Source organism: Ptychodera flava, chromosome 1 (genome assembly GCF_041260155.1).
Source record: "Ptychodera flava strain L36383 chromosome 1, AS_Pfla_20210202, whole genome shotgun sequence".
In the NCBI taxonomy this organism is placed as follows: domain Eukaryota; kingdom Metazoa; phylum Hemichordata; class Enteropneusta; family Ptychoderidae; genus Ptychodera; species Ptychodera flava.
In genome coordinates, this window is record NC_091928.1 from 21,291,198 (window position 1) to 21,315,952 (window position 24,755).

At 37.4% G+C, this 24,755-nt stretch overlaps 1 protein-coding gene across 1 annotated transcript; it reads left to right on the forward strand.

The window, feature by feature from the left end:
* Window positions 1-3,263: 3,263 nt before the first annotated feature.
* Window positions 3,264-22,846, forward strand: LOC139133007 (protein lin-9 homolog). Its single transcript, XM_070699355.1, is given in 15 exon segments — window positions 3,264-3,311; window positions 4,364-4,434; window positions 5,340-5,450; window positions 6,256-6,349; window positions 6,352-6,391; window positions 11,292-11,417; window positions 13,876-14,033; window positions 14,902-15,035; window positions 15,318-15,400; window positions 16,117-16,252; window positions 18,191-18,271; window positions 18,815-18,940; window positions 19,971-20,149; window positions 20,634-20,750; window positions 22,618-22,846. Coding segments are annotated over 15 exon segments (1,584 nt in total). The 5' UTR covers window positions 3,264-3,289; the 3' UTR covers window positions 22,724-22,846.
* Window positions 22,847-24,755: the final 1,909 nt, after the last annotated feature.

Sequence of the window (24,755 nt, forward strand, 5' to 3'; positions counted from 1 at the left end):
AAACCATCTTTCGGAAAAGCAACATGGTAATAGTCTGTGATGACGTCATATACAACTGCGCCGCCATCGGCTGATTGAGCAAGATGGATCGTTTGTTAGTGACGGAGGAGGCAGGGCAGATCAAATTTTTGGGGCTGACTTTTTTTTAAAATATGCCTTCAACAACAAAGTCAATTTTGTTTATTTCACAATATCTCCTAGAATTGTTTTCCACACGTTATGGTCAATAACATTTGTTGTTCCTATCTATGATAATTTTTGTTTTGATGCTGGTTTTGATAAAAAAGTGAAAGGGAGACAGGAGGAATTTCCCAACTGTAGGCATGGGCTTTCAGTCTTTCATCACTTTTGCACAAGGTATGTTGGTTTCAGCTGCAATAGCGTAGCCCGGGGGTCATGAGACGGTTGCTGTTGTTGCGATCGCGCCAACTATTGCAGCTGTGTTCGTTGATGACTCAAAAAGCGACTATCAGTCTGGTGCACCGTCCAGGTTATTCACTTTCAAGGGCTTTGAGAAATAAAAACTTTCACAGTCTTAGTTTTTTGAAAATTGAACATTTTATTACGAGTTAACGCTGGGGCGGCCATTTTAAATTTCAAGTACAGGTAAATCACGGGTAATTTGTTTCTCAAGTACCAAAATTTGCAGGGAGACCGCCGAATTTTGATTTTGAAAGTGAATGGTTGAAAGATTCCGTGAGAAAAAAAAATGAGCAAAAATTTAGGTCTTTCACTTTGGAGGCGCATACTACCTTGAAAACAATTTTTTGTTGATTAGGGATCGATAATCATACCGGAATGTCCAAACCAAGCAAATAAAAACCATAACGAACAAACAAACACAGATGATTCTCCTCGATTTCAAACCATTTTATTTATTTTCCTTGTTTTTCTTTTCTTTTCTTCTTGAATTTTGATCCATCATGATCTAATCACCGACATCATGATAAAACAAATGAACCTAGAATTTTGAAATTTAGCTAGGTTATGATATGGGGCTATTGATGGTCACTGTTCAGGATTACAGCGTGACTGTGTAAACTTGATTGTGTACGAATAAAATTGTCCGCTGTGCCTTAGCGCACTACCATTTTTGTATATTTCGTTCTATTTCGAGCGCGAGAATGAGAAAGAAATGTTTGTATGGACTTTGGTTTTGTTTTTTTGTGTGTTTGTTTGTTTGATTGTTTTTGCCTTATCGATGAAATACGATAATTGCTTGTACTAGTATCCAGGGATCAGTGTAAATTATTCATCAAGAACTTTCACGGGCAAAATCTTTCACAAATTTTCATACACCCGGCGGTGGTTTGAATTCAATGTAGACGGAACACCAAATGCAACATTGATAATTAAAACGGTTATAAGACTTATAATTCATTGGGATTGATCAACATCATTTACTTGATAGAGACAGTACTTGGTAATTAAAAAACGCTGGGGTTCCTCATCTGATTATCGTGGCATCCACAGACAAAAAAATATTAGTCCTCACACTCTCCCTCAGGCTCCTCCTCACACGGATATTTGAAATATATTAAAACAGGGAGAGTAGACGATTCTAAAAGTATTTCGAAAGTTGTTAACTGTGAATATTAAATAATTTTGCGATAGTTTTTTAAGATATAAATTGGTGAAGAAATAATCATCATTGTACATGAAGCCCTCATGGTCATTTGTAGTGTTTTTTAGATTAATTACCGGCTGAACTATTATTTTATCTTTAATAATATGATTATTTCAATTTAACTGAGGTAATATAAAAGTTGGGCTGGGATTTTGAAAAGTATTTTATCATCAGCGAGCAATTCTGTACGGAGCGTCGTAAGAGCGTCGTAAGACAAATAACGATCTCTATTCGTGCCTCGAAAATCACCAACGAAAGACTTAAGCTTTTGCTCAAACTTTCCTCAATCAAAATAAAAAATAAAAATCGGAGTTTGTACTTCAGGAGCAAATTACTCAATTTTACCCACGTTTGAAAGTCAAAAATCTCTGTTTTATTACAATCAGGAGAAATGAAATATTCGATTTTTACAAAAATAAGACGGTAAAAACTTTATTTACTCCATTGTAGAGCTTCAAAATGAGCGACAACAAATGGCAGGCAAAAAGGAATATTGTAAAAGTTAATTAGAGTCCTAATATCTATCCAGAGGCGCATTCTAAATTTATCATCTATTTGGCGCTTTAAATAAAATTCTTTGTTTGCCATCCGCGTGCTTGTAGGTTTTCAGAGAAAATTAAGAAAACAAACACAATGTTAACATTATTACAAATAGAAATATTATTTTTCCAAAAGAAACCAAATAAAATTGAGCTAATGTTAATACACTTGAGTTTTTTCTGTGTTTGTTTTTCCTGGCTGGCTGGTAGGTTTTTCAAAAATCCAAGGACGGCAAACAAAGAATTTTCTTTAAATGGCCTCAGTCTAAATTTTGGTTGATCTGTAGTTTGCCATAGCCCGAGCAGTGACAACACCTATAAAATGAGGAGGGTGCTCAAATTTTCAGAGGTATATGTGTCATATTCTGAAAATTAATAATGACGCTTCTGACGCGACTCTTTCGCTAAGTCCTAAATCCATGTACGGTGCTCCCTACTGTTGTGGCTCTTCAGGTACAGGGAACTCTGACTAAATAACAATAAACAAGTAAACAATAATAGGAAAAAACAGCAAAAACGGTCAAAAAAAGAAAAAATAGACAGAATAAAAAATCAAACAAGTAAACAACAAACGACTTAATCTAGTCTTATTCATGGAAGTCTCAAATTGATCCGTCAGTCGTTTGTTAACGTTTGTTTGCGTTTGGGTTATTTTTTCTGTTTGTTCCTGTTTATATTTTTGTTTTGTTGTTTTGTTTATTTTTGTTTATTTTTTTGTTTCTTTATTCTGTCTATTTTTTAATTGTTCTTGATACTTTTTAAATTTTTTATTTACTTGTTTACTGTTATTCAGAGTTCCCTGTGATTCAGGCACAACTCTACGATTGCAAGAAAAGCCTGTGCAACCTGTTTCATAAGTTTCCTAATTTTTCTGTAGGAAGCCTGCTACAGACGAACAAAAATATCATACGATTTTTCATGTAATATAATTTTTCTGTATACATATTGCAGCTTATTCTCTCACCCAGATTTTTCGAGCGATTTTTAGTTCAGAAACGAAAAAGGCTGGCTGCCGTCGAACGTTGAACGCCGGTGCAGCAGCAATGTGTACAGTGGGTGTCATGATTGCTTTTCCTCCCAGACTGCCTTGCGGTGCTTTAAAAAGAGGCGCGTCCAATTCAAGATGGCGGACAGTGCACTGGAGAGTGAGTTTAGAGTTTACTATGCATTGTTTCATAAGTTTATAAAATAATTTTGGGGTCGAACACCGTGTGTCCCTCTTGATCAGCTAGGCAAACCTGCTGATATTCTGGTACGAGCGTTTTGTGCCCGAGTTGCGTGAAATGCTGCTGCTGAAGCTCGTTCGTAAATTTTCGTCTCCGTAATGGTCGTGTCACTACATTTCTCGGTTTCAAGATTTTATGTATATATCTTCATTTATCATGGCTCACCTCAGACATCTGTCCGGGCATTCGCGTCTCTATGACCACCCAGAAGTCGACGTTGGTGTCGACACAAATCAAGTGGGACATGAAACAACGAAGTAGAATGCTGTTTTGTGTTGTGACGGAGTTTTTCAGACAGAAGTTAAAGTGTTGATCCGTAATATTTTCAGAGAGTCGGAGAGGAAAGCATTCATAGCAGACCGTAGCTTTAGCCTGCTATTTTCTGTAATTTGATTACCAAGGGCACATTAAGTAGAAAAATTGGCCGTAAAGTGTGCATGGTAGTCATGGTAGCGGAGTGTACTGTAGGTTTGCAGCCGTTGGCACCAAAAAGGGAACCTTCAGACACGTACATCAGTGTTTCATCCAGGATGGCATCAACAGGGGGGATTTCCCCCTTTACAAGAAAAGTTAGGGGGGATTTCAGCAGTTCATATGTTCTACTTGTATCTCTAACATGTGAATCGCACCATTTCAGGGGGGTCTGGTCCCCCCTTGACAAATTACAAGGGGGTGCCAGCATGTCAACAGAGGGGGAATCCCCCGTCGCCCTCTCTAGATGAAACACTGTACATTTACGCAGGGTTACAAAGGGACTCTTACAGTCCCATGATACCAGTAATAAGGCAAAACCTGGTCCTGCAAGTGCTCGGCGTAAGGCCCAGAGATTACTACACTCAGGTTCGTACACAGTGTAAGCCGAATGCCTGTATCGCCAGTGATTCTCTGCCTCTGCAATTGGCTGCCATAACACTGTTTCCCTGAATCTCCCAAAATGATTACTCATACATGTATGTTTTAAATTTGCGCAGGTAGCTCAGCAGAAGCGCTGATCAGCCTAAAGACTGCTGGAAAGAACTCGACCAGTGCTCACTACAGACGTGTAAGTATAAACTTATCTTGTCACAGATCACTGACATTGGTCATTGGCATTTGTGAGATTTTAAACTTTAAAGTTCCATATCTAAACCAACCATGGGAGTTGTGAGGTATTGTATGGTACTACAGTAAATCCCTTCTAAACTGAATATCAAAGGGGACTGAAAAACTGTTTGGTTTACAGAGGTGTTTAGTTTACAGAGATTCTATGTGAGACAAGAAAAGGTGCTCAGTATAGTCCAGTTTCCAGTTTAGCCAGGGTTTGGTTTAGACAGGTTTCACAGTAGTACAAACAACAAGTTCTACTGGTAATCAGCATTGCAAATATTGGTACCATTGCATTTATTTTTCACAAGTATAAAGCTTCTCATTTTGACCACAAGAAGAAGAAGATTTGCCCTGTGTTGTATAATGTTATGTATAATTTATCCTATTTTTGACATTATTAACCGCTTGATCTGAAGCAAGGACGTACCGTACTATTATCATTTATCCATAGTGGTACACAGTGTGTACAGGAAATAGTTGTCATCAAGTTGTGAATAAATTACTGATGTGGATGAGAGACAATCATTTAACCCTTTCACCATCATGGTATCTCCAAAGGCTAATGTCATCAATATTGAGAGTGGATCTGTTTATAGGGAACTGGGGTGACTAGATGTAAAAAATACATCTTATGTGAGCAGCTACATGCGTCATGATAGTGTGACAAAGTGTAGACTATGGTATACAGTAAATGCTATATGGAACATGACAGTGCAGGCTTTGTAACTACCAACACAAACATGTTCCTGCCGGCGAACGATGTCAAAACATTATCAAATTTTGTAGTGATGTTCTCAATGTGTCTCAAAAGTATCATTTTCAATTGCTCATACTTTTCAAACTTTTATTTTAATTTCACAGACTGGGAGAGACCGGAAGCGGAACCGTCGTCTGGATGACTATGCTGATGTGACATCAGTTTCCATAAAATCCCCACGGAAGGCATCCAAGATGAGTCCCAATTCCCACCCTGTAAGTTCATATCAGCGCACGGAGAACAGAAGAACTACACAGGTGCATTGATATCATTGAAAAAGAATTTTTAAAAAAGTCTACTGATGTACACGTTGATACATGAAACTATGTTCTGTGCAAGCACTCTATTGTTCTACAGACTTAAACGAGTTATTTCTTATTCAATAAGGTGTTACATATTACATGTATCAGTGTACAAGGAAACCACAAGAAATTGAGATAAAGAGTGTAGAAATCTCACAAACGAGAAGACGCAGTGACTATATATGACCTGTTGTAAAACAGTAAGGAGAGTGTTTTCAGTGTGGTTGAGTGCATCATGCAGTTAAACTGGCATACCAGTGAAGAGAGCAAATCTTTCTTGTAAACTTCAATCATAGACAGTAGAGGGGGAAGACCCTGTACTGTCTCTGCTGTGACCAGACTGTGCCTGTCTGTTTTACAACTTGACATTTTCTACAAAATTCGTATGTGACATGATACATAAAAATGATACATTTCAAAATTACATCTGGAAAATTGTAATTTGAACTTCGAAAAGTCCTTGAAAATTACTGAAACTTCTTGAAAGTCTTTGACTTTAAGTGACTCTGAGTGTATGGACCCTGGTGTACCTCTAGAACATGTTCACTGCTTTCTGTCAGCTGCAAGCTATCAACATCATGTTACCTTACCTACTCCACATCGACAATTGAATTTAAGACTGGTTCTTTCTTCCACATGGCATGTACCTAACCTCAGCACAAAAATGCAAAATATGCTCAACAACATGACCGATGCTATGTACTCTTCTGTTATACAGAGATTGACACCAGGGCTGATGAGCACACCTGATAAACGTGCCGCTCAAAAAATTGGGGCAAGATTGAAAAACCTACTGAAGCTCCCAAAAGCTTACAATGGTGCATCTATGAATGGTTTTACTCCAATGTGGACAGGTAGGAAGATATGTAGTATGTTGTTGAAGGAGATTTTTAGCTATTATAGACTATAGTCTATAGAAGCTATTGGGATGGGTATCCGTCCGGCGTCAGTCTGTATGTATGTATGTATGTATGTATGTATGTATGTATGTATGTATGTATGTCCGTTTGTGAGGCGTCCGTCCACTCAAATATCTTGAGAACCGCAGTACTTACTGATTTGATATTTGTTGTGTAGATGAAAAATATGATTTTGAGAAACTGATTTTTTTTAATTTTTTGATATTGTTGAAAATAGGCAAATTAATGCCAAAAAAGGCGTTTTTGGTAAAAAATCTTCTTCTTCATAACCGCTGGTCAGACAGCTTTGTTAGTCCCCACGGACACCGTCCGGGGGGACTTATAGGTTTGGTCATGTCCGTGCGTGCGTGCGTCCGTCCGTGCGTCCGTCCGTTCACGCAGATATCTCAGAGATGCAAGGAGCGATTTCATTCAAACTTGGTACAAGGATTACTTCATATGTCATACAGATGCACGTCGATTTGTTTTGTGATACGATCCAATATGGCCGCCAGGCGGCCATTTTATTACGATATTTTCATACAGAGCCATAACTCAGACATGTTTCAACCGATTTTATTCAAAGTTGGTACAAGGACATTGACCAATGTCATAGATATGCATGTCGATTTGTTTTGTGATACGATCCAATATGGCCGCCAGGCGGCCATTTTATTACAATTTTTTCATGTACAGAGCCATAACTCAGACATGTTTCAACCAATTTTATTCAAAGTTGGTACAAGGACATTGACCAATGTCATAGATATGCAAGTGTATTTGTTTTGTGATACGATCCAATATGGCCGCCTGGCGGCCATTTTATTACGATTTTTTCATGTACAGAGCCATAACTCAGACATGTTTGAACCGATTTTATTCAAAGTTGGTACAAGGACATTGACCAATGTCATAGATATGCATGTCAATTTGTTATGTGATACGATCCAGTATGGCTGCCAGGCGGCCATTTTATTACAATTTTTTCATGTACAGAGCCATAACTCAGTCATGTTTCAACCAATTTTATTCAAAGTTGGTACAAGGACATTGACCAATGTCATAGATATGCACGTCGATTTGTTTTGTGATACGATCCAATATGGCCGCCAGGCGGCCATTTTATTATAATTTTTTCATGTATAGAGCCAAAACTCAGGCATATCTCAACCGATTTCATTCCAAGTTGGTACAAGGACATTGACCTATGTCATACATATGTACGTCTATTTGTTTTGTGATACGATCCAATATGGCCGTTAGGCAGCCATTTTATTACGATGTTTTCATGTACAGAGCCATAATACTCAGACATGTATCAAGCGAATTTATTCCAAGTTGGTACAAGGAGATTGACTACTGTCATACATATGCATGTCAATTTGTTATGTGATACGATCCAATATGGCTGCCGTGCGGCCATTTTATTACAATTTTTTCATGTACAGAGCCATAACTCAGACATGTTTCAACCAATTTTATTCAAAGTTGGTACAAGGACATTGACCAATGTCATAGATATGCACGTCGATTTGTTTTGTGATACGATCCAATATGGCCGCCAGGCGGCCATTTTATTACAATTTTTTCATGTATAGAGCCAAAACTCAGGCATATCTCAACCGATTTCATTCCAAGTTGGTACAAGGACATTGACCTATGTCATACATATGTACGTCTATTTGTTTTGTGATACGATCCAATATGGCCGCTAGGCAGCCATTTTATTACGATGTTTTCATGTACAGAGCCATAATACTCAGACATGTATCAAGCGAATTTATTCAAAGTTGGTACAAGGAGATTGACTACTGTCATACATATGCATGTCAATTTGTTATGTGATACGATCCAATATGGCTGCCGTGCGGCCATTTTGTTACGATTTTTTCATGTACAGAGCCATAATACTCAGGCATATCTCAACCGATTTTATTCAAAGTTGGTACAAGGACATTTACCTATGTCATACATATGTAGGTCTTTCTTGTATGTAGGTCATTCTTGGCCATTGAGCGCTATCTGTATCAAAGTATTTTTATCACAGACCTAATTAATGAAGAGGACTCTATACTCTCTGAGGACATGTAATCAAAGTACCCATTAACAAGTGGGGACTGTGTCATCAACGATGACTTGTTATTTGGTATACAGGTCCCTAGGGATAACCCAACTTAGATTTGTTAAAATTGTGATGAAATATGCAAATCTGTATTTTTACGGAATTTTTTTTTCCCATTTTTGGTCAGGTCATCCTGAAATGAGCTATCAAAGATATCCACCTTCTTCATCAATACATGTGTCACAAAAGGTTATTCTCTACATAACACAGCAGAGCTCTGTCAACTGTTAAGTCGCTTGTTTTTTCAAAACCGCTGGTCAGACAGCTTTAATATTTGGTTTACAGGTCCCTAGGATGACCTTAGTGAGATAATGTCATACAGTCAGGAAATACTAATTTTGTATCCATGTCTATAGTAGCTTCAGGGACTTTGGCCCTATGTTTAATGATGTTTCAATAAATACCAGTGTATTCATATTCTTTTTTAAAACAACTTTGTACCTCTCTTGTTTGTGACATCTTTCTACAAAGATTTCGGAGAATTTTTAGGATTTTTTTTGTGTAGTGCACGAACTCTAGAGCCTTCAACTCCAAAACACATGTATGCACCGTACAATGCCCTTAGGTTGTTGAATTCTGCAATGCTACAAGTACAAACAAAGGTTCTGATTTTATTACCTTCTCGTGTCTATTTATAGACAGAGAAGGTATTAGAGTTGAAAACCAGTATGCTGGTGTCAACTACTTCCGTCTGTCAATACTTCCGTCTGTCAAGATCCGTTGACGTCATGCCATTGTGATGGGTCATATCATAAACTGGTTGGGCTGTTCATGGTTCGGGTTGCGGTGTAGGAGAACGATTTTGAGTTGTGACAAAAAGCAAAAGGGACATAGCGGCATAGCCACAGTGTTAAACCTTTCTCCAAGGTTTCTTAGTTGACTACGATCTATTACAGACTACTGAGCTGACGTTAGGGGTACTCACTTGTGTTTGCTCACTCTGTGTGCGCCAGTGTTTGGTACTGAGTTGTGTGGATATCCCCTCATGGCCTCACGTGATATTGGCCTGTTACATAATCTGCAGATGATCATATGATGCCTCTGAGTCTGAAAACGGTCATTGTGTTAGCCTGTCGGCATTTTCCTTGCATTTTTTCTCATTCAATTTTGCAAAATATCGGCGAGTACCTCAATATTTCAAGATAACTCTTTCTTCCCAATCGTTTCCTGGAGTTTCAGAGTCATATGAACGAAAATGAGTGAAAGTTTTAGACAGGAAAATCGGACGTCGGCCATGTTCAATGTTTACAGTACAATCAGAAGTTTATGTGGAGGAAATAACTAACAAACACTTCATGATGCCCGCCCTCTAGACCTTCCTATATGAAGTACCACATTTGATGTTTGTGGAAAGCTTGACCACACAAAGGACCATTTTAACGTTTAGAAAATGACAAATTGAAGAAGAAGGTATTCTGAAAATGTCAAATACTGAGGAAAAATGCGCAAATATTCAAAATAAACAGGTTAACTGACTAGTCAGCTATAAAAAACAATGAAAATGTTATGATCAAAAGTTTTTGAGATGCGCACATTTTAACAAATACAGAAATTATTAACATTATAAATATAAGACCAAACTATTTTTTCAGGGATGGGACAGGTTGGAAATGAGGGGTGAGAGACAAAGGCACTCCTATTGCTGCAGCCATTGCTGCAGCCATTGGATGCAGCCACACCATTTCATTTACAGCATACTTATTCACTGTGTTGTGTTCAAGTTCCATATTGTACTGACTGTCATACAAGGATAACATAATCAAATCAAATTAGAAAAGGATCAATGCTGTTGTGTGGATTTTGCTGAACTTGGCTGATTTTAATATTTCGCCCTATATATTTGGTATCCAGCAAAGGCATATTTTTGATGTAAAGTCAAAATTAATACTACATTGCTGACAATATATGTTACCGTTTCTGCATGAACTTTTCTTTTTTAAATTATCGTATAGTAGTACTTCGAACAGATTAACAATTATCGTGATGTCAACCCATAATTTTACATCACAAAGACTGTAATTCTGCCAATTTTTTTTATTTTTCAGTCATTTTATCCTTACACTGCACAAGATGATTGAACAAATTGCATTGTTTGAATTTGTAAACTCAAAGAATAAGAATCCTTTGGTCACAGATTAAATTATTTTTGAAAAGAAATTTACTCTTAAACACTTTTAGCATATATTCTTTACACGGTCATGTATTTCAAGGAAAATATGCCTATTAAAAACAGTAATTTCTTCACTTTCAATTTTTTTTCAATACTATTACAATTATCAGCCATGAGGTTTTACAAACACAAGACCAGATAAGCGTTTTTCATCATTTCCTCAGGACTCTTTGGAAAATCCATAAAAACAGTTAAAAGTGACTTAAAATGATCACTTGGTATACATTTAATTTACAGATGCCAGGTTGTGTATTTCCCATGCACTCAGATCAGTAGCGAAGTGCGTCATTACTATTTTGGACTGTTCATTCTTATTTCTGAATTATTTAACTTTTTTCCACATTGAACTATCTTTAGGCAGTTTATACTGTAGCTTAGAATTTTTTTGATTGATGTATTTAATCATCTTTTGGGCCCTTTGGGTCCATATCCCACCTCATGCCCCTACATCATCAACTATTTACCAACAACTCCATGCCAACAACCAATTACCTGATCTGGCCACACATTAGAGAAGGTACAGCGTCATTGACGGTATTTTTTCAAACCTTTTCTTTTAACAGGCCTTTATTTGAAGGGGAAAATGATTTCTGTGTTTGCTTGAGGGAGAATTTTCCACAGCTTAAAACAAGAAAGATGAGCAGAACAGAATGGTCAACAATACGAAGGTTGATGGGCAAGCCAAGGAGGTAGAGTATCCCATTGCAAATCTCAGTGAGCTGTATCCCATTGCAAATCTCATTGAGCTGTAAAGAATGTCACTGGTTTTATTGATAATCTTAACACATTGACAATAAAGACACTTTTACTGTTTTCAACTATAAAAAAGGGTCCAACACTCCTTGAAAATTCTCAAATTTTAAAGTCTCCTTGAAAGTCCCTTGAAAAGTCCTTCAAAGTGAAATTGAGTCGTGCAGTGTCCTTGAAAATCGACAAGTCAGCGTCAGCCATTGTTTTAAAAGATCACAAAGACCAGTCATAAGCTTGTGAAATTGATCAGTAAAATGGTCTATGAAAATGGTATTTCGCAAAAAAACAATTCCAGGAAAATGGTATTATGGACCTCATAAATTCCTTGAAAAATGCTGAAAATTCCATGAATTCTAGGTACTTTGGGTGTATTGTCCCTGTAAAAAGTACACTGTAAGGTATTCAAAAGAACTGTATAGATGCACACAACAGACATTTCCACTGTCTATCAGTTCACAAATTACAATGATGCAATTACTTTGTAGGATTATTTTGTCCATGTACACTGCTCTTTGAACCTTGCAATTCGTAAGTCTGCTGAATGGAAAAAATCTTGCAGCATCTTACCACTGAGAATTATGGAATGTAAAAAAGCATCAGATAATTCACATTTTTAGCTCCGCTGTCAGCAACGCGGAGCTTATCAAATAGGTTGATTTTCCGTCGTCGTCGTCGTCCGTTGTCGGTCGTCGTCGTCGTCCGTCAACAATTGCCTTCTCCTCTGAAACCGCAAGTCCAATTGCTTTGAAATTTTATATGCAGCTCACTTGGGGTGGACTTCACTTAAGTTTGTTCAAATCGTGGTGAAACTTGCATATTTGTATTTTTAAGGCAATTTTTGTCATTTTTGTAAAAAATCTTTAAAAATCTTCTTCTTCAAAAGTACTAGTCAGATAGCTTTGATATTTGGTACATATGTCCCTAGGGATGATCTATTTCAGATTTGTTCAAATTGTGCAGAAATATGCAAATTTGCATTGTTAAGGCATTTTTGCCATTTTTGGTCAAAAAATGTATTTCTCTAAAAGTACTGGTCTGATAGTTTTGAAATTTGGTATACAGGTTTCTATAGAGAACTAAGTAATATATATGGAATTTCTGATGAAATCTGTATTTTTGTATTTTTGGGGCAATTTTTGCCATTTTTGGTCAAAAATGTGTATTTCCAAAAGTACTCATCTGATAGCTTTGAAACTTGGTATACAGGTTCCTACAGATAAACTAAATGATATTTATTGAAATTATGATGAAATCTGCAATTTTGTATTTTTGGGGCAATTTTTGCCACTTTTGGTCAAAAAATGTGTATTTCCAAAACTAGTCATCTGATAGCTTTGCAATTTGGTATACAGGTTCCTACAGATCACCTTAATGATATTTGTGGAAATTATGATGAAATCTGCAATTTTGTAATTTTGGGGCAATTTTTGCCATTTTTGGTCAAAAAATGTGTTTCTCATAAAGTACTGGTCTGATAGCTTTGCAATTTGGTATACAGGTTTCTACAGATAAGCTTAGTAATATATATGGAATTTCTGACGAAATCTGTAATTTTGTATTTTTGGGGCAATTTTTGCCATATTTGGTCAAAAAATGTGTATTTCCAAAACTACTCATCTGATAGCTTTGAAATTTGGTATGCAGGTTTCTATAGATGAACTAAATAATATTTATTGAAATTATGATGAAATCTGCAATTTTGAATTTTTGGGTCAATTTTTTCCATTTTTGGTTAAAAAATGTGTTTCTCAAAATATACTGTTTTCGTGTCTTGTAAGCCCTTGGGGCTGGGTGAGGCAACCAAGCTGTTTAAGACCACACATGACACTTTAATAAATTGATATAACATAGCATAACATAACTGCTCTAATAGCTTTGAAATTTGGTATACAGGTTTCTATAGATGAACTAAATTTGATCTTTTGAAATTATGATGAAATCTGCAAATTTTATTTTTGGGGGCAATTGTTGCCATTCTTGGTCAGAAAATTTTATTCTCCAAAAAATTACTCATGAGATAGCTTTGGTTGACATGTTCTTAGGGATGATCCCATGTGATATATTCAAAGTATGATGAAATCTTCGATTGTGTATTTTTGCAGCGATTTTAGCTACTTTTTTCTGGCCACTGCATTGAGCTATCAAAGATTTCCACCTTCTTCATCAACATGTGTCAAAAATAGTATTCTCTACATAAACACAGCGGAGCTATATCGGCCGCTAGGTCACTTTTAACACCATGAACTGTCTCACTCCAATCTTCTTGTCTGTTTGGTCCTTAATAGATACTGAAACACCAAGTGGTTGACACCAGGCATTTGGGTACAAATACTAAATAGTCCCATCTATAAGATTTCTTTACTTACAAACGGGTGTGTACTGCTGCTTTTTCATCAGGTGTTCACCAGCATTCTTTGCAGAAGAGAGGTCTGCATTGGCAGCCAAGCGGAAGAATGTGCGTCTCTTACAACAAAGGAAAGCTCGTGAGTTGTCAGATTTCAAAGATCTCCCAGATGAGATCCCGCTGCCCCTTGTAATTGGTACAAAGGTGACAGGTGAGAAGCCAGTAATATTCATTATTCAGTATTCTCCACAACTTGGAAAAACAGAGGGGCGGCTAATTTACATAACATTGCATAATTTGCATACTTATTTTGTTTTGAAAATATATATTCTTTTAAATGATTATGAACTGGTATAGATTGCTCAAAAACAGATGAGTGGCCTACCCCTCCAAATCTCATTGTGGAGAATCCTGTTATTTACCCCTTTCACCACCATAGTTTGGCCCAAACCCATAGATATCAATGAGGATCATGGACCTGTTTACAGGCAATGGGGTGAACAGGTTAAGTTTTACATGGCAAGTAAAAATTCATCCCTGTAGCAGACCCTTTCATGTATTTAGGTACAGGTCTGTGTCATTGAAGGTTGTACAGGGCTGTCACTGTACTATGCCAGAGATTTGTATATTTGCTACAGAGACCTTGCCGTGTACAGTGCTGAGCACACAGGTATGTACCACGGTATAAGGTCTGGGTTTCATTCTTGTATCGGTAAAGTGTTTATTTTTGCGTGACTTAACCCTTTGCACCCTGACCCCCTGGTACTCTATGACGTCATCGGACATTTCTGTCCGAGCCGGGTTCAAAGGGTTAATAAAGGGCCCTATGGTGTTTTCTGTAACAATATTTGACCCAAATGCACATGAGAATAGGGTTGAGGTAATCTAGCATCTATACGTTTTCTTTTTAACCCACAAGAGTTCAAACATATTTTAGGATACTAGACAAGAAGTGTATTTGTAAAAAGTCACATATTCTTAAGTGACAATATCATTTTATCATGTTAGATATCTCAATATTTCATATTGCCACATATCGAATCTTAAAGGTTGCTATGTGTTGTGTCATTTCACTGCAGCTCGTCTCAGGGTGCCACAAGATGGCTTGTTCACAGGTCAGATAGATGCTGTAGATACCCAGAATGCAACATACAGAGTCACATTTGACAGGCCAGGACTTGGTACACATACTATTCCAGATGTGGAAGTACTGGTAAGCTACCCCAAAGTTTGTAACAACCAAACTTGAGCCATATTTTTGTAGATGGCTAATCTGTGTGTTTGAAACAATGTTCAGTATGTTTTTTGCCCCATATGTACATCTGTGTATTTGCACCGTCTAAGGATATACCGGTAATGCTGTATTATTATGGAAACTTTACTCATTAGTGAAGGAATTAACTTGCTACATTCTTTTGTCTGTCGAAGCGAATGTTTTTTCTTTCAATCTTGTTGTATTCCTATCAGTTTAATCATGATACTATTGCCATTACAGTCTAATGAACTCCAAGAAACTATGCCCTTAGCTGCATTTATTCAAAAGCAACGACCAAGGTCAACATATTTAACGCCACCTAGGTAAGCCATGGATGTTACTTTGTTTTCCTTCAACGGTCAGAACTCTTCATAAGGGCTGGCCTTGTTTGTCATGTTTTCCTTGTTTATCTAAATATATTTGCCATATAAACAGTACAGCATACACAAATTATGTTCATAAATAATGTTTGAATTTCACATAATATTTTCAAGACATTCATGAGAGATCACATGAATTGAATCTTTCTAAGACTTTATGCACATTTTAAATTTGTCAAAATTTAGTTTGCCACACTGGTAACAATGATTTCTGTCAAAACTATGAAAGAAGCTGAATTTATGGTAGATATCTTTTACTTATTTTATTTCACCAAAGACATTAGGGATAGAGTTGACCATGAACAACTGTTTTACAAATACATTTGTGATTAATAAATTTGCTAAGGGTACATTTGACTAATTCTGTCCATTTTGAAAACAGGTAAAAGTCAATGTTGTTTAACTTTGCCAATAGCAACCCTGGTAATTTACATTTATCGTTGGCATCATGTATGGCATCAGTTTTCTGTTTGCAGTTCAGTGTGGAAAAAGTGACAGTGAATGAAGTCTCCCAACATTGTAAATTATTCCTGGTGTCATTATCGATAAGGTCTCCTTATGGATTCAGGGCCTTTTAGTAATAGGATCATTTCTTTCATCGTGTCCTAAACTGTACCTTCAAATAATATTTACATGATCTGTTATCATAATACATGCAGGTTAACAATGGGTACACTACAGTCACCTCAGCTAGAACATGATCCAGTTTTAGGAACCTCACCGCTTCGGAGTCGTTTGCAAGGCCTTGATGGAGACACACTAGGAGGATTCCCTGTCAAATTTCTTGTTCTTGTGGTGAGTGCCTTTTCATGTGTTGTGGTATTGCCATTAGAAAATTCTACACAAAACTTCTTTTAGAATCACTTTTTACTTTCCAAGTTGAAGACTGTACAGAAACATAAATGTACTGTTATCCATGTCTGATGAGGCAGTGCCGTTCTTATAAAATATATTAAAGGAAGTTGCTGTATCCCAGCATAAAACAACTGTTCAGAGTCTGGCTTGCCCCATGTATGTGACTCTAGGCTATTAGAACAAAAAAAAAGATTGTTTCTGGTCACTGCTTGTGTCATTTTAGAACCTGCACGTAAGGTCCTTTGTGTGTGTGTGTGTGGGGGAGGGTTATGTACTCATCAGTACAGGTATCCTTGATATCTCTGTTTTCATGTCCAAAAATGCTAAAAAGAAAACACAAGTATTATGCAGCAAGTGATAAAAGACAATAACTGTTGCATCAATAGTGCCAAACCAGCATTGTTAGGGAGAAAATTAGACTTGGTTCAAGTCGGTGAATTTTAAAAAAATAAAAGCATTTATAATAGTTTCTCTTGTGTCTCTCCTATTTCGTACAAACTATCCGGAATTTGGCAGCTCACGCCAGGTTTTCCAAGCGATTGAATGCGTCACGTTTGAGTCTGCGCAGTAGAGTTAGTTTCTGCCAGATTCACCGACTTGGACTTCTTGCAAAGTACAGGCGGTGAGACGGACTGTGTACACAGTGACGTAGAGCAAATACAAAATGATCGACAGCCCCCGCCGTTATTCTGGCCAATAAGAAGAACGCATGCTAATAAACCTCTGCATGCATTAAAATGTTTGTTGTCATCTCCGTGCAAAGCTAGACATCGAGTACGTTGTTAAAATTTTAATATATCTGGGCGAATAATGGCATCAAGTTCGTACATCAACCGCGTTTTACAACTGATCGGTCGACCATCATTGATCATGCGAGATTACCAAAGACAGCTTGTTGAGAGTTACATTGAGGGAAAAGATGTGTTCGTCTGCGCACCAACCGGCAGCGGAAAATCACTGACATACGAAGTCGCCCCACATTGTTTTGATTTCCATCGCTATGGGCACGTAAGAGAATAGGCTACAACTGTAAGGACGGTGTCTTTTTCCATCCTTGAATAACCGGCGACGATTTTCGAATTTTCCAACATGGGCCCACAAACAACACAGATATTTTCACGCGTTTTCGGTGATAAAACAGAGGTCGTGCTGACTTTTGTGGGACTGATCGCACTCGACATTTTGTCAACAACGCCATGTGAGTTCTATGCGCGTCTCGTTTGGTTACTCCTCCCAATGTGTAAAATTTAGTGATGTCATCTTATGAATAATATATGAGTAAGAAAACGTCATCTCATGAATAATTTATAGCAACGCAGATCGTGCAAGAAAGCCAAGTCTGTGATTCTGAGTGAAACTCCGCTGTATAGCGTTCACTCCACTCATGGCGTTCACCCTACTCGACGAGTCCACTCACGCGCGAGTTTCACATGAAAGCAGAAAACAAATCATTGCGTTCACTCCACTCAAAACATTCACAAATCACTGACTTGAACCAAGTCTAGGAGAAAATAAAAAGAAAGGAAAAAAAAAGAAAAGAAAAAGAAAACCATGTTGCCGCATCACTTTTGATGAATGTCAAGGACCAGAAACAGTGTTTTGGCCTAATCATGCAACAGCTGTAAGTTGAATTGTTTTCAGAGCAAAGCAGGTAAAAGTTGATCAATGAATTGCAAAGAAAAAATGATATACTTCAGAGAATCCATTCGCTGTTAAAGATAAACCTGTATCACAGTGAGTAGTGGCAAAGTCAAGTTTCTGTTTGGTTCAGTTTCCATATGATAGTAAGACACTTGTTGAAAACCATGTGAGTAAAACTAATGTGCCTTGTTCTAATAATGGCTAACTCGGTGTATTGCTTTTTTGAATTGCTTTCAGACAAGGCTGTCAAAAATTTTGATGATCAAGAAAGATCAACTAAAAAAACTAAAAGAGTTGAACACAGAAGCAGAACGACTGGTAAGTGGAACGTCTACAGTTGCATAGTGCTTTTACAAGGTACATTGTGATTGTGTGGCGTGGTGTGGTGTGATCTATAACAGTATTTTCTATAAGGTTGTACATGTACTCACCTTGAAAGTGACTGACTTAAATTTTTGCTCAACTTTTCCTCAATGAGACCCTCAACCATTCTCTTCTCTTACCTAATCAAGAAAAATAGAAATCACTGTGCAGTTTTAATTATTCTTGAAAAACAAGTTGCCTAACATTTTACTGTTATTTAAAATTTAAAATGGCTACCATCCTCATATAAACTTTGTCTGGAAAAATAAAATTTTGGATTTTCGAAAAAACAAAGAGGATGAAATCTTTCAAGTGCTTTAAAATGAGCCTGTACAAGGGATAAAGCTAAGAATTGTAAAAAATCAGGAGTCAGATTTTCTTCCTGAGGCACATTCTACCCCAGCTACTTTCTTGTCATAAAGAAGGATAAAAAAGCACCAGTCTATGATTTTTCATGAAAACGTTCTTTTGACTCTGTCAATATTTATTACACTGCAGAAATCATATCAGTCACCAATCACATCTGAGTTTCAACGTAAATATGCTGGCGTGGTGTTAGAATTAGAAACACTTAACAAGGACCTCAACACATACTTACTTGGAGTTCAACAGTATTGTCAAGAGGTAAGTTGATGAAGTTAAAATGTTGCTTTTTCCATCCTATTGTAATATGTTGTGAATACTGGTGCTGGAATTTGACTGTATGACAGAAAGCAGTATAAGGCGACTTTTTACCACACTTTGTGTGTGTTTTAAATGTTCCCATAATTTAAACTCAGTATCTCAGTTCAAACCTGTCAACCAGTTTATGGATTCTCTACTTTGTATGTGCATTTTTTGATGTGTAGAGGAAATGCAGGATTGGGGCATTTATTACCAGGGTTAAACAGTGCGTTCATATGATTCATATAGATCTGATTTTACAAGAAATACTTGTATATGCTGAGTAACTATGATGAATGCACTGGTAAACGAAGTCACGTTTATTTTTTTATTTGCTGTATTGTCTAAGTTTATTTTATTTTGTTCAGCAACATACATTTTTAGTACAACATAGCAATATTTAGAGCTTGCCATGCTGTATGTTTGTTTTAACACATGTTTGATGAGACTGCACTTCTTCATTTCACTCATGATTTGGATAAAAAATTGAGTTTCCATTGTAATACATTTCAGCAATGAAGCACACCAAGTGACGGTATTCCACAAGATTTTGACCAGTTCACGACATATATGAAGTGAACTCTTCAAAATCGAGTGGTATACCGTCGCTGGTGTGATTTATTGCTATTATATCATAACAGTATATTGTGAAATTCTGGTGTGGAACGTCAAAAACGAATTTTTGCAGAAGCTGAGAGCTTGCGAGTACGCCAGCCGTGGTATACTGCCAATATACCATGGTTCTTTTCGTGTCTTGACCAATCAGGTCAGTGTATTTACACTATCAATATACTGGTATGATATAATTATATATCTACCATGTAAGTGATGGGTATTGTGAAATTGTCATGTTTGAAGATTGCACCAGATTGATATCAAAAGACGGTAGTATCAAATTGTTCTGCAAGGGGACGATGCAATCAAGGCATACCGTCTTGTCACACACACACACAAGGCATGTCATGACACCAAGTGACTTTTTCCCTCCCAGATTGCACCAGAGCAAGGTCTACAGCCAATGGACCAACCGACAGAAATGAAGAGGAAATGTGAAGAGGAAGCTAAAGAGATTGTTCGTAAAACTAACTTGTCCCTCGGTCCTAAGACAGTGAAGAATGAATCACTGACAGAACTCATTGCAATGTTGACATCACTGATGCTCAAATTAAGGTACAGAGGGATATAGTCATTTTATTGAAGCTCTCTCAGCTGTAGCTTTTTGATGTACTTTCATGCTTTTGTCTTTCTGTTTGTGAAATACATTTTCCATTCTCCCAACATTATGGTGAAATCTGTACTGTTCATCTTGTCAAACACAGTTGAAGTTTAGTGTAGAATTCATTTGTCACTAAAAACAGTGCTTTCAAAGCTACAAGGTCGAAAGAACGTGAGATTCTTTTGTGTTGATTTGATCCTAGGGCTGCACCATTTGGTAATAGTCAAGTATGACTGCACTGGTGTATTTTATATATGTATAAATGTTGTTTTATTTATAGCAGTGTGGTTGCATCGACTTAGACTTATAAAAATCAAATACAAATCCAATCCAAAGGTCTAACCATAGTGATGATTGGTTTAATGTCATTAGAAAGACCTATTTTATCTATTGCGTAAATATCTTGTTCAGTAAAGGTTGCTGAGTTCACAAGTGAAGTTGTCTGATTTCCTCATCACAGAACCTTGCAGAGAGTGATCTGAATTCATTTGAATTGAAGACGTTAACAGAGTCATTGGATGAGATTAAGAAGAAAATAGACCTCAGAAACCACAGGTATGGATGTAGTTAGGTACACAGTGCGTATTAGTGTTGATTGTTGTGGTATGGTGTGTGCCTGATATGCATGCATATGTGATGTATACAATAATACATGTTTGGGAGTGGTAAAAAACTACTTTCATTTCACTTTAAATCAGTAATGGCCACCATCCCAATTTTTTGCAAAAGTAACATTTTCAAAATTAGCAAAAAAAAATTGCTCCATAAACTTCAAAATGAGCCCATATAATATCATGCATTTATCACATGAACCCGTATCTCCACCTGTGTGACGTACACCAGCACAGATAAGAAATCCATATTACCGCTGTTGTATATTACCGCTGTTGTACGTCATCAACCGGAACTTTTTTCCCGCAATGGTACCATTCGTACGTGCATGTTGCGACACAGACCGATTCGTCGTGATCGATGCCGTGCTCTCATGGCATTTTGACAAAAAGATGACCTAAAACTCCAGATATGGAAAAATAGAAGGCATGCCCAATGAAATTTCGAGTCGCTAAAGCTTTAGCTATTCCCAAGAATCGAATGACGATACCGTCGGTCGTTTGGTTCAGTAACGTCACGGTTCCAGTCGCAAGGCTCAATGTGGACGTCGTCGTACCTGGCGATCGCCAAGCGACGTCGTACCTGGCGATCCCGGTTGGCGATAAACCCGAAAGATACACCTAAACGAAATTTCAGCTTAATAAATGAATACCGTATAACTTTGGGAAAGCGACATAGAAGGCACAAATGTCGACAAACAACGATAAATTTCCTTCATCACACAAATACTATTCCGTTGTTTCTCGATCGGAATCAAGCCTAAGCTGTCGAAGTGTCTGTAGCGTAAACTCTGCAGTGCAGCGCTACATAGAATCCGATGCATTTCGAAAGTTGACTCGGACAACACTCACAACAGAACAGAGTTCCCGTCAAGTAACAAAATTGGAAGTACCTACGGGCGATATATGTGTCACAGCAAATATCAAAGTCCGTATGACGAAAACATTGACGACTGAGATGGCCACCGGCGGAGACCGGTGACGGCAGTGCCCACTACAAGCGTACACTGTGTGTGTCATCGATCTGAAACTTTCGGGCTCGCCAAGGCCGTAAACTTGTGATATTTTAAAAGCCACAGCATCTGTAAGAATGATAACTACTGTTTCGATCGTGCCGTTGCATTCGCTTTATAAATATAATTCTAAATATTCTAAATAACTCAAAATACTATCGTTATCCGTCGCCAGCGCGGTGAAAGCTATGTCCGCCGATGGCAGACTTGCCTTGGCATCGCTCCAGCGCGAGACAATGATTGACACGCGCACGTGACCGAATCCGTATGTCTGATTAGTGGAGATAACATTCCATGTATCAAATTTTGAGCTTAATGGGATTTATGAATGAAAGTATACCTGAAACATTTGCACATCTCCTGGGTGACACCGCTTTACTCATTAAATGTAAGTAATCCGCGTAAATAAAACACAAAATCGCGATAAAAATCATGCAATTTGTTACAATAATTTTGATCCATCCACATCAAAGAAAAATAAGAAGACTGTTCATGTGATAAATATATAATCCCATGGAATTTTTCTCTGTTTGACGTCATCGTATACTCGTGTTTTTCGCGGAGCCGCACAACTTCTCGCCTTCGGCTCGAGGTTGTACGGCTCCGCGAAAAATACTCGTATACGATGACGTCTAACAGAGAAAAATACCATGGGATTATATATAAGTATCATGCAGTGGACTAGACAAGTATTTCAGAGACAGAATATCTGTCCTCGAGATCCATTGGTAATGCAGCAGTACCATTGCCACAAAAGGATGCATTGATTCATGTTTCTCTACGCTTTCTTTTCTTCAGCTGTTTCCAAGACAGTGTTGAGATTCACGTGGCCCACATCCAGAGTGGAATGAGTCAGATGGGTAACCTCCATGCCTTTGCAGCAGAGCAACCTCTCTTTCTATGAACAGACAAATGATGTCACATTCCTGCTGTGCGCTCTTATGAACTGTTCGAGTAAAGTTCTCGAAACTTCTTCATGTCAATGCTATGCCAGTATGAGTAAGATGAAACATTTTTCTCGCTTCAGAACTTTGTTGATTCTGTGGCATGTCAATTTAACTTAAAGAGCACAATGTATTACTGGATGGTTCAAACCCACCCATTGCACTGTGCTGTGGAGGAAGACTTTGTTTGTTGTGTCTGTGATTACAAAAAGACTGAGTCAGTTTTGTATTCCCACCCACCAGTGAGATTCAACCTTCTGCATACAATAAAATCTGCTTATTACATGCAACCATTGAATGCTTACGTCTTACAAAACAGAATTAAAGAATTGTGAAACTATGAAAAGACAAATCTAAACAAGTTGTCCCAAAATGACTTTGAACTTTTGTCAAACCATTTTATACAAATTGAGAGTGCCCAAATAATTTTATTTCATATGTTTGGTGTGTCTGCAATTACAATTTTGCTTCTGAGTAGAACTTCACAGTAATTTCAACATTTTAATATCATTGAGATCCCCATCCCTGTAAAGTTGTGATCTAGTTCCACTGCATTCAGTGGTATTGGTGGACCACTACATAATGAAGATAGGGGAGGAAGCATCTTACCTAAAGCCAGTTTAACTATCTACACATTTACTTTTCCAGAGGTTTCCTTTAATGTTCATCGGCAAAATCTATCAATTTCTCAGCAGATGTGCTGCTGTGTATGTCTTGTGTGCCAATTTCAAATCTCAGAATGACGGTCCTTGACAGCAAAGATCAGACAGGAACTAACCATAATTGATATGACATCACTCAAACTTTGAAAAAAAAGATATCTGTTTATTGTAAAGTTTCACAACCTGCAGAATGACTTATTCTGCCAGTACTCTGTGAAAGCTAAAAGCTCACTGCCATCTAATATCTTCAGGTCATTAAAAAAGAGGTCATCAGCAGTTTGGTAGTGCAATTGAATTTTAATCTTTACACCATATTTGTTTGGTAGTAGTTCCATCATGTCATAAGGTAAAACTAAATCTGTTTGTGTGCTTTAAAGGATCAGGCATAGGGTAAAAAATACATGTCACCTGCTTCCTCCTGTGAATTTTGGTGAGTAAAATGCAAAATTTGGTTAGTAAAATGCACAAAAATACAGCTAATGGGGTTTTAATGTGTACAGTCTACGGGTACACAGAAGCTAATGATAGGTCTCATATTTGTTTAAGTCTTCCAACTTGCCATTCCTAATTGAATTTCACATATGAAATGGCTTGCATGTTAAATGAATATTTTGGTTTGGAATTTCATCATCTATGTGTGTTGCTTCTGTTCGTCAGTCATGTTAACATGTCTTCCTCATTTAGTTATGATGTGTTGATGAAATTTAAAACGGTCTGGGGTAGCTTTTACTGTCCAGAATACAAACAATGATGCTCAGCAGTTTCATCACAGACTAAATTCATATGCACACTAAGGAGATATTAAAATCACAGTCATTCATAAGGCTCATCCTCCAGGCTGTATCACTTCCATATTTACCGAGTCGGTAACAAGCACTGTTGAGCCAAACCATATGTATTTTCACTCACTCTGTTTTCAGGGGCCTTGAAGTGTCCAAATGTTTGTCAAAATGCAGCCAGTGAGATCTGTTATGCCTCAGTGGCTTTGTCCAACTGGACCTGTTAGTGAAATCTGAACTTTGCAGGATAAGTGATACTGGCCTACCCTATTCCAAATACCTTTTGAGAACTGTATCTTGTGTGGTATACTGTTAATGACTTTATGCACAGTCGTCATCTTTGTATGCTATTAAAATCAGGACACATTGTCAACAACCACCTACATGAAGTTTCATGTACTAAACATTTTCTGTCTGGATATAATTATCCATCTTTTACTTTACATTGTATCATCCTACTAATAATATTGGAAGTTCACACTTTAGTCATATTTGGCAAATTTTCATATAGTATTACCTTAAAATTCCTAGTTGAAGCCGTGGCTGCTATT